Source organism: Saccoglossus kowalevskii, chromosome 17, assembly GCF_978046115.1.
Source record: "Saccoglossus kowalevskii chromosome 17, keSacKowa6.1, whole genome shotgun sequence".
Taxonomy (NCBI): Eukaryota; Metazoa; Hemichordata; class Enteropneusta; family Harrimaniidae; genus Saccoglossus; species Saccoglossus kowalevskii.
The window spans coordinates 23,779,501-23,794,747 of NC_140657.1; the positions used below are offsets into that span (position 1 = coordinate 23,779,501).

Below are 15,247 nucleotides of genomic sequence, written 5' to 3' on the forward strand. Positions count from 1 at the left end.
TTCTGTGGTATTCTGCTGCTGTAAGTAATGCACGATTTGTTCCGAAATTCAGTATATTGTGTGTATTCCAGGGTTATTCGTTTTTTGCTGAAAACACCCCTATTTTTTAGTGGTAGAGTTTGAATAGTCTCACTCCCACTGGGAAATCTGCATTGTTGCTTGAATGTGAGTTAATTAAACACATTTTCCAGACCGGCGAAAGAGTATGCAACAGCCAATTTTAACAGCCTGTCACGTGATTTTAGTCTGAATGTCAACATGAACAGGCTAGTCCATTTTACGCAGGAGTAATTGGGAGTAGAATATGTGAGGGATAGTATCAACAGAGATGTGTATAGTGAAAAGTAATATCTATCCTTCATTTACATCTCTGAGCATTTCTGTTTTAGTATATTGGTTTGAAAATGTTGAACTTGCATGATTTGCAATGTGTTTTTTTAATGGGACTCCCCTATTGATCGAATCCCGGGTTTGAACGAGAACGGCACACCACGTGATTCGTTTGAATACAATGCTGATGGCAAACATGCCGTGTTACTGCGGTACTCCACTGACGGGATGACTTACTGCATGCTACAACTTCGCTTGTGATGTTGCTTGTTAGCCATGGATTACATGAATCTTGATTACCAGTCAAATGTTGCTCATCTGACGTTGGTAATCTTTATTTGGAACTGAGTAACTTCCTGGTACTTCGTACTATGATAAAAATCAGTCAACATACATCAAGTTCTCACAATCGTAGTATTCCATGTGATGTACACCTAATATGCCAAAAATGTTGCTGAACGATTTGAACTGAATAAAAATAGCAGACGAAAATTTGTTTACAAAATAAAAATACTTCGGTTGCCAATGAAAACCGGTAAAAAACAAGCAATATGTTTTCGGCTGTTATCATGGAAGGGACATGAACGTGAAGCTAACGTCTGTTTATAACTAAAACCGGGCACCTGATACGAGGTTTGCAAAATAACATGGCAGTCATTAGAAGTCACTTTATTTTATTGTTAGGACGTATTCAACCGTTAAATGTATAATTTCCAATCGTTTTGCGATAGTATTTTCTAGATTGGAAGCAGCATTTACATTTTATTCAAAGTTCAAAGCTGCGTTGGGATTCCGTTGACAGTGGTAACAATGTCGGCGCCGGTGATCTCTTACCAGTGCGCAACGTAGCCAAAATAAAAGGCATGATCATTTGGGCACTGCTATTACAAGACTTTGGCTGTTGCCATGGTAGCGGTGGGTCAGGATTGTTTTTACCAAACGCTTCAGCGTGGTATTAAGAGTTTGTTTTCAGGGGTGGGTGATACCAAGGTGGGAAATGGATGCACATATGGGGTTAATTCCTTGAATTGCAATATAGAGGGTTCAAGCTGAAATACAATATATAGTGTTTTCATGTTTCGTCTGATATTTCTGTGGTATTCTGCTGCTGTAAGTAATGCACGATTTGTTCCGAAATTCAGTATATTGTGTGTATTCCAGGGTTATTCGTTTTTTTGCTAAAAACACCCCTATTTTTTTAGTGGCAGAGTCGAATAGTCTCACTCCCACTGGGAAATCTGCATTGTTGCTTGAATGTGAGTTAAAAAACACCTTTTCCAGACCGGCGAAAGAGTATACAACAGCCAATTTTAACAGCCTGTCACGTGATTTTAGTCTGAATGTCAACATGAAGAGGCTAGTCCATTTTACGCAGGAGTAATTGGGAGTAGAAAATGTGAGGGATAGTATCAACAGAGATGTGTATAGTGAAAAGTAATATCTATCCTTCATTTGCATCTCTGAGCATTTCTGTTTTAGTATATTGGTTTGAAAATGTTGAACTTGCATGATTTGCAATGTGTTTTTTTAATTGGGACTCCCCTATTGATCGAATCCCGGGTTTGAACGAGAACGGCACACCACGTGATTCGTTTGAATACAATGCTGATGGCAAACATGCCGTGTTACTGCACTACTGCACTGACGGGATGACTTACTGGTACTGCATGCTACAACTTCGCTTGTGATGTTGCTTGTTAACCATGGATTACATGAATCTTGATTACCAGTCAAATGTTGCTCATTTGACGTTGGTAATCTTTATTTGGAACTGAGTAACTTCCTGGTACTTCGTACTATGATAAAAATCAGTCAACATACATCAAGTTCTCTCAATCGTAGTATTCCATGTGATGTACACCTAATATGCCAAAAATGTTGCTGAACGATTTGAACTGAATAAAAATAGCAGACGAAAATTTGTTTACAAAATAAAAATACTTCGGTTGCCAATGAAAACCGGTAAAAAACAAGCAATATGTTTTCGGCTGTTATCATGGAAGGGACATGAACGTGAAGCTAACGTCTGTTTATAACTAAAACCGGGCACCTTATACGAGGTTCGCAAAATAACATGGCAGTCATTAGATGTCACTTTATTTTATTGTTAGGACGTATTCAGCCGTTAAATGTATTATTTCCAACCGTTTTGCGATAGTATTTTCTAGATTGGAGGCAGCATTTACATTTTATTCAAAGTTCAAAGCTGCGTTGGGATTCCGTTGACAGTGGTAACAATGTCGGCGCCGGTGATCTCTTACCAGTGCGCAACGTAGCCACAATAAAAGGCATGATCATTTGGGCACTGCTATTACAAGACTTTGGCTGTTGCCATGGTAGCGGTGGGTCAGGATTGTTTTTCCAATTAGTGATGGTACGACCTGCCTGTCAAGTATGAAACGTGACAAAATCAGCCCAGCCAAAAAAAATCACAGAAGAGTTAAAAAGCCATTCCTGCTGAACAGTTACTCTAACTTCGGGGTCAACTTTCTCATTAATGAAAACAGATATCAAAAATTCAAATAGTAACTTTTTGCCCACACTCAAGCCGAGTACAATGAGCTATGTCTGAGGTGTTGTATCACAGGGAGTTGGACAAACTTATGTATTTTAATAAATTATTGAATAATAAAATGTTATATAACTTTTCTTTTACCCCCCTCCCCTTCCTGGTATCTATTTCAAGTATTTTTGTCAGGTTCAAATCGTTCACCAGCATTTTTGGCATGTTAGATGTACATCACATAGAATACTAGGATTGGGAGAACTTAATGTTTGTTGACCACCTGGAATCTGAGTTTTATAAATCTTGAAGGGCTCTCGGAAGATCCACCCGCTGCCTGGACCCGCAGTGAAATCTCCGATTAATATGGAGCCGCAACCATCAACATCGACCAAGACTCAGTCCATCCACGACAAGCAAGCAACATCACAAACGAGGTTGTAGTGTGCAGTTCACGAGTCAGCGACGACCGATTTCAACGAAAGTCATTCCGTCAGTGGAGTACTGCAGTTGCACGGCATGTTTGCCAATGCACAGATCTGTGGAGGAACTTTTAACTTCAACATCAACCGTGTATCGTAGTCGCCCAGTTTAAGTTCTGGTTCTGTCGTGGTCCCAACTAAAGGGCGACAGTCGTCGTGTCGCGTCCTGTTCAATATGGGACTCATAGCGACGTATACAACGCGTGTAAAATACATTGTTTATTTACATGAAATTCGAACACGCGCTGCGCTACGACCACCGCGCTTAAACATCCACGAGTTACTTATTCGGACAATGACTTAAATTAGACGTCTGATTATTTTATTTTCACATGTACAGCGACACGCGTTCTACACTGACAAGCGTTGCTAGGTCGCAGCACTGTCTTGGAGCATATTAATGGGCAATTGGGTTCCCCGATCTAAATTTCTATCCCGGTTTGTTGCACGTTCTTTTTTTAATATGAAATAATCAAATATGGGACATGTGTATAATAACAGAACCCCACACCCTCCCCGTGGCTTCGCTCGTGAAAGTACGGCAGCAGGATACACCGCATCACTCGTGAAAATAACTTCCATACGCAATGAAAGCCACGGGGAGGGTATCTGTCATAATACTTCATTATCACTGAAAACATTTTTCCCCTGAAATAAATTCCAGTGAATATGCCATTTCCCTCATACTCTATTGAGACACAGCGCAGTGAAAATTGGATTCACATGTAATGCTTGAAAACATGTCAGAAAAAATAAATTAAGTGAAATTCTACGTGACTTCATAATAGTTGGAAATGAACACATTACACCCGACCCTACCACTCTATATACAATGTAAACTACACCCCAAAACATCCTTTCACTCACAGTTACTACCGTGTTTCACCAGTGTATTCTATTTGACGTCAGGAGAAATTGAAATAAACAAATTAATTATAATTTCAGCCTCTAGTTGACCACTGATTAAAGAAACTACCTCGTCTTTATGTCAACTTGCAGTTATTCGTTGCCTACACCAGTGACTTCAAAATATATGTTTCAATCCCAGGAATTTCACTCGCTGTTAATTGCATGGGAGTGGCAGTCTTTAATGAATTTCTATTGTCATGTCAATTTCTTGCGATTAATCGAACATTAAGCTGTAACCACATACCGCCTAGGTGCTGTAATTAAATCCTGGTGTAAGCACCATATGAACTATGAACAATGTATGTGAAGCCAGCTGTGGGGTATATTCAATCCTATAGATTTCTCATTGTTTGGTAACTATTTGCTGCAAATGCAACAAAAATCAATATAAAAAATATTACCCACACAGTATTCTACAGGTTACTTGTTTATATCTTTAGTTGTAGTAGAACCAACTGTAGCAATTTTCAGTAGCAGAAACTTTGGTATAACAAGACATTTATTTTGTATGGCAGTGAAACCATGTTTAAATTTATATCTTTACTTATTTATAACTTTAGTTGTAGTAGAACCAACTGTAGCAATTTTCAAAACAATTTTCAGTAGCAGAAACATTGGCATAACAAGACATTTCTTTTGTATGGCCCAAGTCAAACTTAGTTGTCAATATTTATATATCTTCAGTAGCTGTAGGATGTACTTTTATAAGCCAGCCTATAATTTATTACCAAACGCTTCAGCGTGGTATTAAGAGTTTGTTTTCAGGGGTGGGTGATACCAAGGTGGGAAATGGATGCACATATGGGGTTAATTCCTTGAATTGCAATATAGAGGGTTCAAGCTGAAATACAATATATAGTGTTTTCATGTTTCGTCTGATATTTCTGTGGTATTCTGCTGCTGTAAGTAATGCACGATTTGTTCCGAAATTCAGTATATTGTGTGTATTCCAGGGTTATTCGTTTTTTGCTGAAAACACCCCTATTTTTTTAGTGGCAGAGTCGAATAGTCTCACTCCCACTGGGAAATCTGCATTGTTGCTTGAATGTGAGTTAATTAAACACCTTTTCCAGACCGGCGAAAGAGTATACAACAGCCAATTTTAACAGCCTGTCACGTGATTTTAGTCTGAATGTCAACATGAAGAGGCTAGTCCATTTTACGCAGGAGTAATTGGGAGTAGAATATGTGAGGGATAGTATCAACAGAGATGTGTATAGTGAAAAGTAATATCTATCCTTCATTTGCATCTCTGAGCATTTCTGTTTTAGTATATTGGTTTGAAAATGTTGAACTTGCATGATTTGCAATGTGTTTTTTTACAGGGACTCCCCTATTGATCGAATCCCGGGTTTGAACGAGAACGGCACACCACGTGATTCGTTTGAATACAATGCTGATGGCAAACATGCCGTGTTACTGCAGTACTGCACTGACGGGATGACTTACTGGTACTGCATGCTACAACTTCGCTTGTGATGTTGCTTGTTAGCCATGGATTACATGAATCTTGATTACCAGTCAAATGTTGCTCATTTGACGTTGGTAATCTTTATTTGGAACTGAGTAACTTCCTGGTACTTCGTACTATGATAAAAATCAGTCAACATACATCAAGTTCTCTCAATCGTAGTATTCCATGTGATGTACACCTAATATGCCAAAAATGTTGCTGAACGATTTGAACTGAATAAAAATAGCAGACGAAAATTTGTTTACAAAATAAAAATACTTCGGTTGCCAATGAAAACCGGTAAAAAACAAGCAATATGTTTTCGGCTGTTATCATGGAAGGGACATGAACGTGAAGCTAACGTCTGTTTATAACTAAAACCGGGCACCTTATACGAGGTTCGCAAAATAACATGGCAGTCATTAGAAGTCACTTTATTTTATTGTTAGGACGTATTCAGCCGTTAAATGTATTATTTCCAACCGTTTTGCGATAGTATTTTCTAGATTGGAGGCAGCATTTACATTTTATTCAAAGTTCAAAGCTGCGTTGGGATTCCGTTGACAGTGGTAACAATGTCGGCGCCGGTGATCTCTTACCAGTGCGCAACGTAGCCAAAATAAAAGGCATGATCATTTGGGCACTGCTATTACAAGACTTTGGCTTTTGCCATGGTAGCGGTGGGTCAGGATTGTTTTTCCAATTAGTGATGGTACGACCTGCCTGTCAAGTATGAACCGTGACAAAATCAGCCAAGCCAAACAAAATCACAGAAGAGTTAAAAAGCCATTCCTGCTGAACAGTTACTCTAACTTCGGGGTCAACTTTCTCATTAATGAAAACAGATATCAAAAATTCAAATAGTAACTTTTTGCCCACACTCAAGCCGAGTACAATGAGCTATGTCTGAGGTGTTGTATCACAGGGAGTTGGACAAACTTATGTATTTTAATAAATTATTGAATAATAAAATGTTATATAACTTTTCTTTTACCCCCCCCCCTCCCCTTCCTGGTATCTATTTCAAGTATTTTTGTCAGGTTCAAATCGTTCACCAGCATTTTTGGCATGTTAGATGTACATCACATAGAATACTAGGATTGGGAGAACTTAATGTTTGTTGACCACCTGGAATCTGAGTTTTATAAATCTTGAAGGGCTCTCGGAAGATCCACCCGCTGCCTGGACCCGCAGTGAAATCTCCGATTAATATGGAGCAGCAACCATCGACATCAATATACCATGAGGTTTCTGTTGGCGACGTTGCGGCGTTACTCAGTTCCAAATAAAGATTACCAACGCCAAATTAGCAAAATTTAACCGGTAACCAAGACTCAGTCCATCCACGACAAGCAAGCAACATCACAAACTAGGTTGTAGTGTGCAGCTCACGAGTCAGCGACGACCGATTTCAACGAAAGTCATTCCGTCAGTGGAGTACTGCAGTTGCACGGCATGTTTGCCAATGCACAGATCTGTGGAGGAACTTTTAACTTCAACATCAACCGTGTATCGTAGTCGCCCAGTTTAAGTTCTGGTTCTGTCGTGGTCCCAACTAAAGGGCGACAGTCGTCGTGTCGCGTCCTGTTCGATATGTGACTCATAGCGACGTATACAACGCGTGTAAAATACATTGTTTATTTACATGAAATTCGAACACGCGCTGCGCTACGACCACCGCGCTTAAACATCCACGAGTTATTTATTCGGACAATGACTTAAATTAGACGTCTGATTATTTTATTTTCACATGTACAGCGACACGCGTTCTACACTGACAAGCGTTGCTAGGTCGCAGCACTGTCTTGGAGCATATTAATGGGCAATTGGGTTCCCCGATCTAAATTTCTATCCCGGTTTGTTGCACGTTCTTTTTTTAATATGAAATAATCAAATATGGGACATGTGTATAATAACAGAACCCCACACCCTCCCCGTGGCTTCGCTCGTGAAAGTACGGCAGCAGGATACACCGCATCACTCGTGAAAATAACTTCCATACGCAATGAAAGCCACGGGGAGGGTATCTGTCATAATACTTCATTATCACTGAAAACATTTTTCCCCTGAAATAAATTCCAGTGAATATGCCATTTCCCTCATACTCTATTGAGACACAGCGCAGCGAAAATTGGATTCACATGTAATGCTTGAAAACATGTCAGCATAAATAAATTAAGTGAAATTCTACGTGACTTCATAATAGTTGGAAATGAACACATTACACCCGACCCTACCACTCTATATACAATGTAAACTACACCCCAAAACATCCTTTCACCCACAGTTACTACCGTGTTTCACCAGTGTATTCTATTTGACGTCAGGAGAAATTGAAATAAACAAATTAATTATAATTTCAGCCTCTAGTTGACCACTGATTAAATAAACTACCTCGTCTTTATGTCAACTTGCAGTTATTCGTTGCCTACACCAGTGACTTCAAAATATATGTTTCAATCCCAGGAATTTCACTCGCTGTTAATTGCATGGGAGTGGCAGTCTTTAATGAATTTCTATTGTCATGTCAATTTCTTGCGATTACTCGAACATTAAGCTGTAACCACATACCGCCTAGGTGCTGTAATTAAATCCTGGTGTAAGCACCATATGAACTATGAACAATGCATGTGAAGCCAGCTGTGGGGTATATTCAATCCTATAGATGTCTCATTGTTTGGTAACTATTTGCTGCAAATGCAACAAAAATCAATATAAAAAATATTACCCACACAGTATTCTACAGGTTACTTGTTTACATGTAGTGTTTATTTGAAATGCCACTAGAATCAATTAAACCGTAACCTCTTCAGTACAAATATTTTAAATTAGAAAATATGGACTGTATCCAGCTCTAAACTATTTCTGTTGTGAGTGTTTACTTCGTATTAAGTTATTCTGTGCCATTTGCTGTCTCCTGTGTGTAGAGGTATTCTGAACTATGTTTTGCTTTCTCTAAATAGACTGAATTGTTATTATTGAGTAGAACAAGTACCAATATTCTGGATTGTATCCTGGAACTTGTGAATTTGTAAAATATGTTTAAAAAATGTGAGTGGGTATGATTTGGCAAAGAAGTGATGCGTGTTGTAGATGTATTCCAATTGATACCATTTTAAAAGGGTGTTAAAAATGCTTATTGTTTTCATAATTTGTCTTTTTATATTAGGATGGTCAGTTGTCAATATGGAATTTGTTTGTACCGACCGCAAGGACTGGTTTGCAAAAGTATCGGTCCTACATAAAATCTGCCGATCTAGAACCGATGGATTGGCGTTAATTTTCAATACTGCTGATGTGTAATGTGAAGTTGATGTGATCCTATACTGCATAGTGTATACAAAACAAGGGCTCTGCGAGCCATCTGTCAGTCAGGAGCCTGACCTATATCTTGGGACCTGTATTTTCAGTTTTGTGTACATGCCTCGGATGATCACATTCACACAGACATCCTATACCTTGGGATGCATGTGTTTCATGATTTGTTTCAAACCATTTTAATGTTTTAATGATAAAAATTCATCAAAATCAAATATTTCTTTGGATTTCATTTAACCTCAGACATTTTTGCAGGTCATTTTCAAAATGGCCGTCTGGTGGCCATTTTGTTTTGATGAATGTGGTTTGAGATCTATATCTCTGACATGTTTTGACTGATCATATTCAGACTTTATATATATTTCATACATTTTATCACACATATGCATGTGTATTTGTTCAAATATAAGATTCAAGATGGCCGAATGATACTGACCTATTACTACAGCAGTTTCAGAACGGTAGTTTGTTCTATGCTAATACATGGCCAATGAAACTGTGCATCCACTTCAAACCCAACCACAAAACACATTTAAAAGTAATTTTTACAGAGGGCTATATTTCATGGTTTTGCAACCGAATATACAATAGTTAGCAATATTTCTGTAATATGTTATAGATTGAGTGCAAACATTTTTTTGATTTCATACTTTTCTTTAATTTCATAGAAATTGGTCCTGTGACAATAACAACAGATCCTAAAGAATTTCAGAAGAATTTACGAGATTTATATGTCATGGGAGGCGGAGATTGTCCAGAAATGAGTTTAAGTGCTATTGAAACTGCATTAACTATTAGTTTACCAAGTTCTTTTATTTATGTATTTACTGATGCCAGAGCCAAAGATTTTGATCTCACGGAGAATGTACTTAAACTCATTCAGGAAAAACAAAGCCAGGTGGGTTATACTATCATAGCCATTGAGCATTTCAAAATTTGGTTATATGTTGTAATCTGGTGTGACCATGGTAGATGAGAAAAGATCTCGGACAACTCTAAATATGCAGCAAATTAAGTTATGTGTATTCATAGCCACAATTTGGTTGGCAGAAACTCCCAATTTGCAACAGCGATGCTACAAATTAGGTAAATCATTAACACTTAATGGTGATGGTTTATATGCTGTAACTATCACATCACCATGGTTAAACTGGTAACATGGGACCCACAGCAGAGTACAACATCTGTGTCACTTTGAAGTGGTATGCATATCAAAGCTGCATTGTTTTTCTACACATATTTTAACCTTAATTTGAATATTTTGAAATATTTTCTACAAATTTATATATTTTCATTGTTAATTTAGCACCTATTTCCAATTGCTAAAGGTATAATAACTTTATTAACATTATTCATTTTTGAATTGAACATATTCAGTGTTCTCCCCCGGAAATTTTTCATAGAGTCGCGGCTAATTTGCATAATAATTAGCATGTAATTAGCATAAATTAACATATTGTTTGTCATATGGGGAAATAAAACAAAACCAGTTTTTTTTCCTTTTTTTCTATTTATTTTATGTACAATCCGTATACAATTATTGCACTGCATGTTTAGTATTGCAAATGTCCTGCAGAAATACTGAGTTTTCTGTTTCTTTGCTTGGCCGGTCCCGGTAAATTAAACATGAGGGTTGGTTATTCTCATTGCTTGTCTTCCGTTTCTGTTGTTTTCCGGTTAAGTACAACAACTGTTACGAGTCACGATACTTATGCTACTATGTTCGAGCAATAATAGTTTTTCTGGCTGAAATTATCCATCTTTATGTATTTTTTTTTAATCATCGATGTTGTTTGTTCAACACAATTGTGAACAATTCGAGACAACAGAGGTCTGAATTACGAATTGTCGCCATTGTTATACCACGTAAAATTGAGGCTTTTCTTCCAAGAAATAACACAAGTGTCACTCCAATTTCCACACGTTTCTTGATTAGAATTCCCGATTTCTTGATAAATATATTATTTTCAATTATGCTTCACTTAATTCATCCGAATCTGAGCACGATATGTGATCTGAGTGGGAAGTTCACGCTCGCTGGATCTTACGTGGGTGACGCCATCTTGGATTCACAATCACGAGGTCAAAATTGTTTACATCATAAATATATATTTTTTCACATTTTGATCTCAAAAAACAAATACAATATCAAAAATACTGACAAAAATCCAAACTTAGAATAATAGTACGACTACATTTCTAAAAATAATAATGAAAATACGTTTCGTACACACCGAAAACATGTGGCTTTTGACCCCAAGTGTGACTATATCATTTGCATATGAATATACATTTGGCAAAGAGCGTTTGACACCGGGGCTTACGGCTTTGTCTTTATAGAACTGCTTTGTTTTGTTAAAACGATATCCAACCAATGAGAAACAACAGGGGATTATCCCGGGAAATTGGCGTTAATACAATGCATTTGTTGATTTAACTAGTTAGCCAGGAAATAAATAGCCAGATAAATAACAGCATCGCGGAGGAAACACATAGCATCACGGGCAAATCCGATCGCTTCGGGGCCCGTGATGCTGTTTTGGCCTGTGGAGAACACTGATATTCAAATACTAAATGAAAAAAAAAAATGACATAAACAATGTAAACAAAAAATAACAAATAAATATACTTTGTATACTATAAAGATTGTAAAAAATATAAAAATTGGTTTTAGTATAAATAATGCTATTTTGACTATCAGCATGCTTATTCACTAATTTATGTCTGATTTCTCCTACATAGATTGTTTTTGTCATGACTGGAGACTGTGGTAACCGTTCACATGTTGGATTTCAGGCATATGAAGATATAGCAGCTACAAGCTCAGGACAACTATTTATGTTAAATAAATCTGATGTAGATGAGGTAATATAATGACCTTCAATAATTTCTGTTACAGTAACTCTGTAACTCCCACCTGTTAATTGAATACAATTCGACCTGTAACCATTATCTGTTATTAGACACAGTTTGACCTGTAATCCCTACCTGTTATTGGACACAATTTGACCTTTAAACCCCACCTGTTATTGGACACAGTTTAACCTATAACCCCCACCTGTTATTGGACACAGTTTGACCTGTAACCCCCACCTGTTAATTGAATACAATTTGACCTGTAACCATCACTGTTATTGGACACAATTTGACCTGTAACGACCACCTCTTATTGGACACAGTTTGACCTATAACAGCCACCTGTTATTGGACACAGTTTGACCTGTAACCCCACATGCTATTGGACACAGTTTGACCTGTAGCCACCACCTGTTATTGGAAACAGTTTGACCTGTAACCCCACCTGTTATTGGACAGTTTGACCTGTAACGACCACCTCTTATTGGACATAGTTTGACCTATAACAGCCACCTGTTATTGGACACAGTTTGACCTGTAACCCCACATGCTATTGGACACAGTTTGACCTGTAACCCCACATGCTATTGACACAGTTTGACCTGTAACCCCACATGCTATTGGACACAGTTTGACCTGTAATCCCACATGCTATTGGACACAGTTTGACCTGTAACCACCACCTGTTATTGCAAACAGTTTGACCTGTAACCCCCTGTTATTGGACACAATTTGATCTGTAACCCCCACCTGTTATTGGACACAATTTGACCTTTAACCCCAACCTGTTATTGGACACAGTTTGGCCTGTAACCCCCACCTGTGTTAGACACAATTTGACCTGTAACCCCCACCTGTTACTGGATGCAGTTTGACCTGTAATCCTCACCTGTTATTGGACACAGTTTGACCTGTAACCCCCACCTGTGTTAGACACAATTTGACCTGTAACCCCTACCTGTTATTGGATACAGTTTGACCTGTAATCCTCACCTGTTATTGGACACAATTTGATCTGTACCCCCCATCTGTTATTGGACACAATTTGACCTGTAACCCCAACCTGTTATTGGACACAGTTTGGCCTGTAACTCCCACCTGTGTTAGACACAATTTGACCTGTAACCCCCACCTGTTATTGGATGCAGTTTGACCTGTAATCCTCACCTGTTATTGGACACAATTTGACCTGTAACCCCACCTGAGTTAGACACAATTTGACCTGTAACCCCCACCTGTTATTGGAAATAGTTTGACCTGTAATTTATATAATTAGTCAGTATCCATCAATATCTCAAGTACCACAATATTTACATAATTTGTATAATAATTTTCTTTTCTTTTCATCAATTTCTGGGAGGGAATTAATCATCACATAATGAAACTTGGAAAATATGTGGCCTGGAACACTACACAGACCTAATGAGTTTTGGGTTGAAATTTATGCATAATAATTGCTTAAATTTTCTACCTATATCTCAAAAATTAATTAGTGTAAAATGCTTTTATTTTAGCTGGAATAATTTTTGCTGAAAAGACTTTTTGGGTGTTTCGCATGGAATTATTTACTATGACAAGTTTGAATTTAAAATATAGGATAAAAGGTATATTCACTGGATTTTATTTTCACTGAATCATTCCTTCAGCGAAAATTAATTCCAATCGAAAATAAAGTATTTTACTAGTATCGTATTTCAATTAGACATTGTATATAAGTGCCTGGGAACAATGCTAAAGACCTGATTAGTTTTAGATTGAAATTCAAGCATACTGATTGCCTAATTTGCATAATGTGCATAATCATTGCATTTCATTGAAATTTGGTTCATATATTCTTTGGATTATAAATATATGTGAATTAGTTTAATGTTGAAAAACATGCATATTGATTAATTATTACATGTATTAGCCAATCTCTGCTATCTCAAATAGTCAGGTTTAAATTGAACTTGTGGTAGAGTTTGTCTGGAATAAATTAGACTGAAAATCACAGATGTCGTGCATCTCAAATAACAGACAAATATCAGTTGCCAAACTTCTTGTTTGAGAGACTAATCTTAAATTTTTAGCTCCGCTGTTGACTTTGTCAAGCAGAGCTTATCATATGAGTGATGGTCCGTCGTCTGCCGTTCGTGTCAATGTTTTACTTTTTCAACTTCTTCTTGAAAACTACAAGCCTGAATGCTTTGATATTTGGTGTATATGTACCTAGGGTAGACCTCCCTCAGATTTGTTCATTTCATGATGATATCTTCAATTCTCTAATTTTGGTGAATATTTTTGTCATTTTTGGTAAAAAGTGATATTTTTGACTTCTTGTTAAAAATTGCAAGTCCAATTGCTTTGATATTACATATATAGGTACTAAATGTGGACCTCTCTCAGATTGGTTCATTTTGTATTGATATCTTCAATTTTCTAATTTTGGTGAATATTTTTGTCATTTTTGGTAAAAAGTGATATTTTCGACTTCTTGTTAAAAACCGCAAGTTCAATTGCTTTGATATTACATTTATAGGTACTAAATGTGGACTTCTCTCAGATTTGTTTGTTTTGTAATGATATCTTTAATTCTCTAATTGGGGTGAATATTTTTGTCATTTTTGGTAAAAAGAGATATTTTTAGTCCCCGTTCGGACATAGTCCGAAAACAGGGACTTATGTTTTGCCCTGTGTGCGTCCGTGCGTGCATGCATGCTCCGTGATCACCTGTATCTCGAACATGCATGGACCGATTAAGTTCAAACTTCACTCATACATCACACATTATATGGGACATATGCACATGCATTTTTTTCATGATCCGATTAACGATAGCCGAATAGCGGCCATTTTAAGGCGGAAAATGCATCAAAATCGGACATTTTCACCATTCCGGACCCGGATCTCAGTTATGCATAGACGAATTTTGTTCAAATTTGGTACATACATTAAACATAATAGGACTTGATGTACGTCATTTTTTTTTTGGATCGGGTTTGAAATGGCCGACTGGCGGCCATTTTGTTTTAAAGAAATCTGTTCTGGATCCGTATCTGGGACATGCTTGGATTGATCGCGTTCAAACTTCACACACACAAGGTACATCATGTCACAAATATGTATGTGCATTTGTTTCATGATCTCATTAAGGATAGCCAAATGGCGGCCGCTTTAAGGCCGAAAATGCATTGAAATTGCACATTTTCATCATTCCGGACCTGGATCTCAGTTATGCATGGACGGATTTTGTTCAAATTTGGTACATACATTCAACATAATAGGACCTTGATGCACGTCATTTTTTTTTTCGGATCAAGTTCGAAATGGCCGACTGGCGGCCATTTTGTTTTAAAGAATTCAGTTCTGGATCCGTATCCGAGACATGTCTGGATTGATCAAGTTCAAACTTCACAC

The 15,247-nt window shown here is 37.4% G+C and overlaps 1 protein-coding gene across 1 annotated transcript in view; it reads left to right on the forward strand.

Annotated features, from left to right (window-relative positions):
- LOC102807148 (hemicentin-1-like) overlaps positions 1 to 15,247 on the forward strand; it is a 57,588-nt gene that overhangs the window by 12,751 nt on the left and 29,590 nt on the right. The window contains exons 2-3 of the mRNA XM_085492151.1: positions 9,664 to 9,893; positions 11,738 to 11,860. Coding sequence (XP_085348277.1) covers positions 9,664 to 9,893; positions 11,738 to 11,860 — 353 coding nt within the window. The remainder of the gene's footprint in view (positions 1 to 9,663; positions 9,894 to 11,737; positions 11,861 to 15,247) is intronic.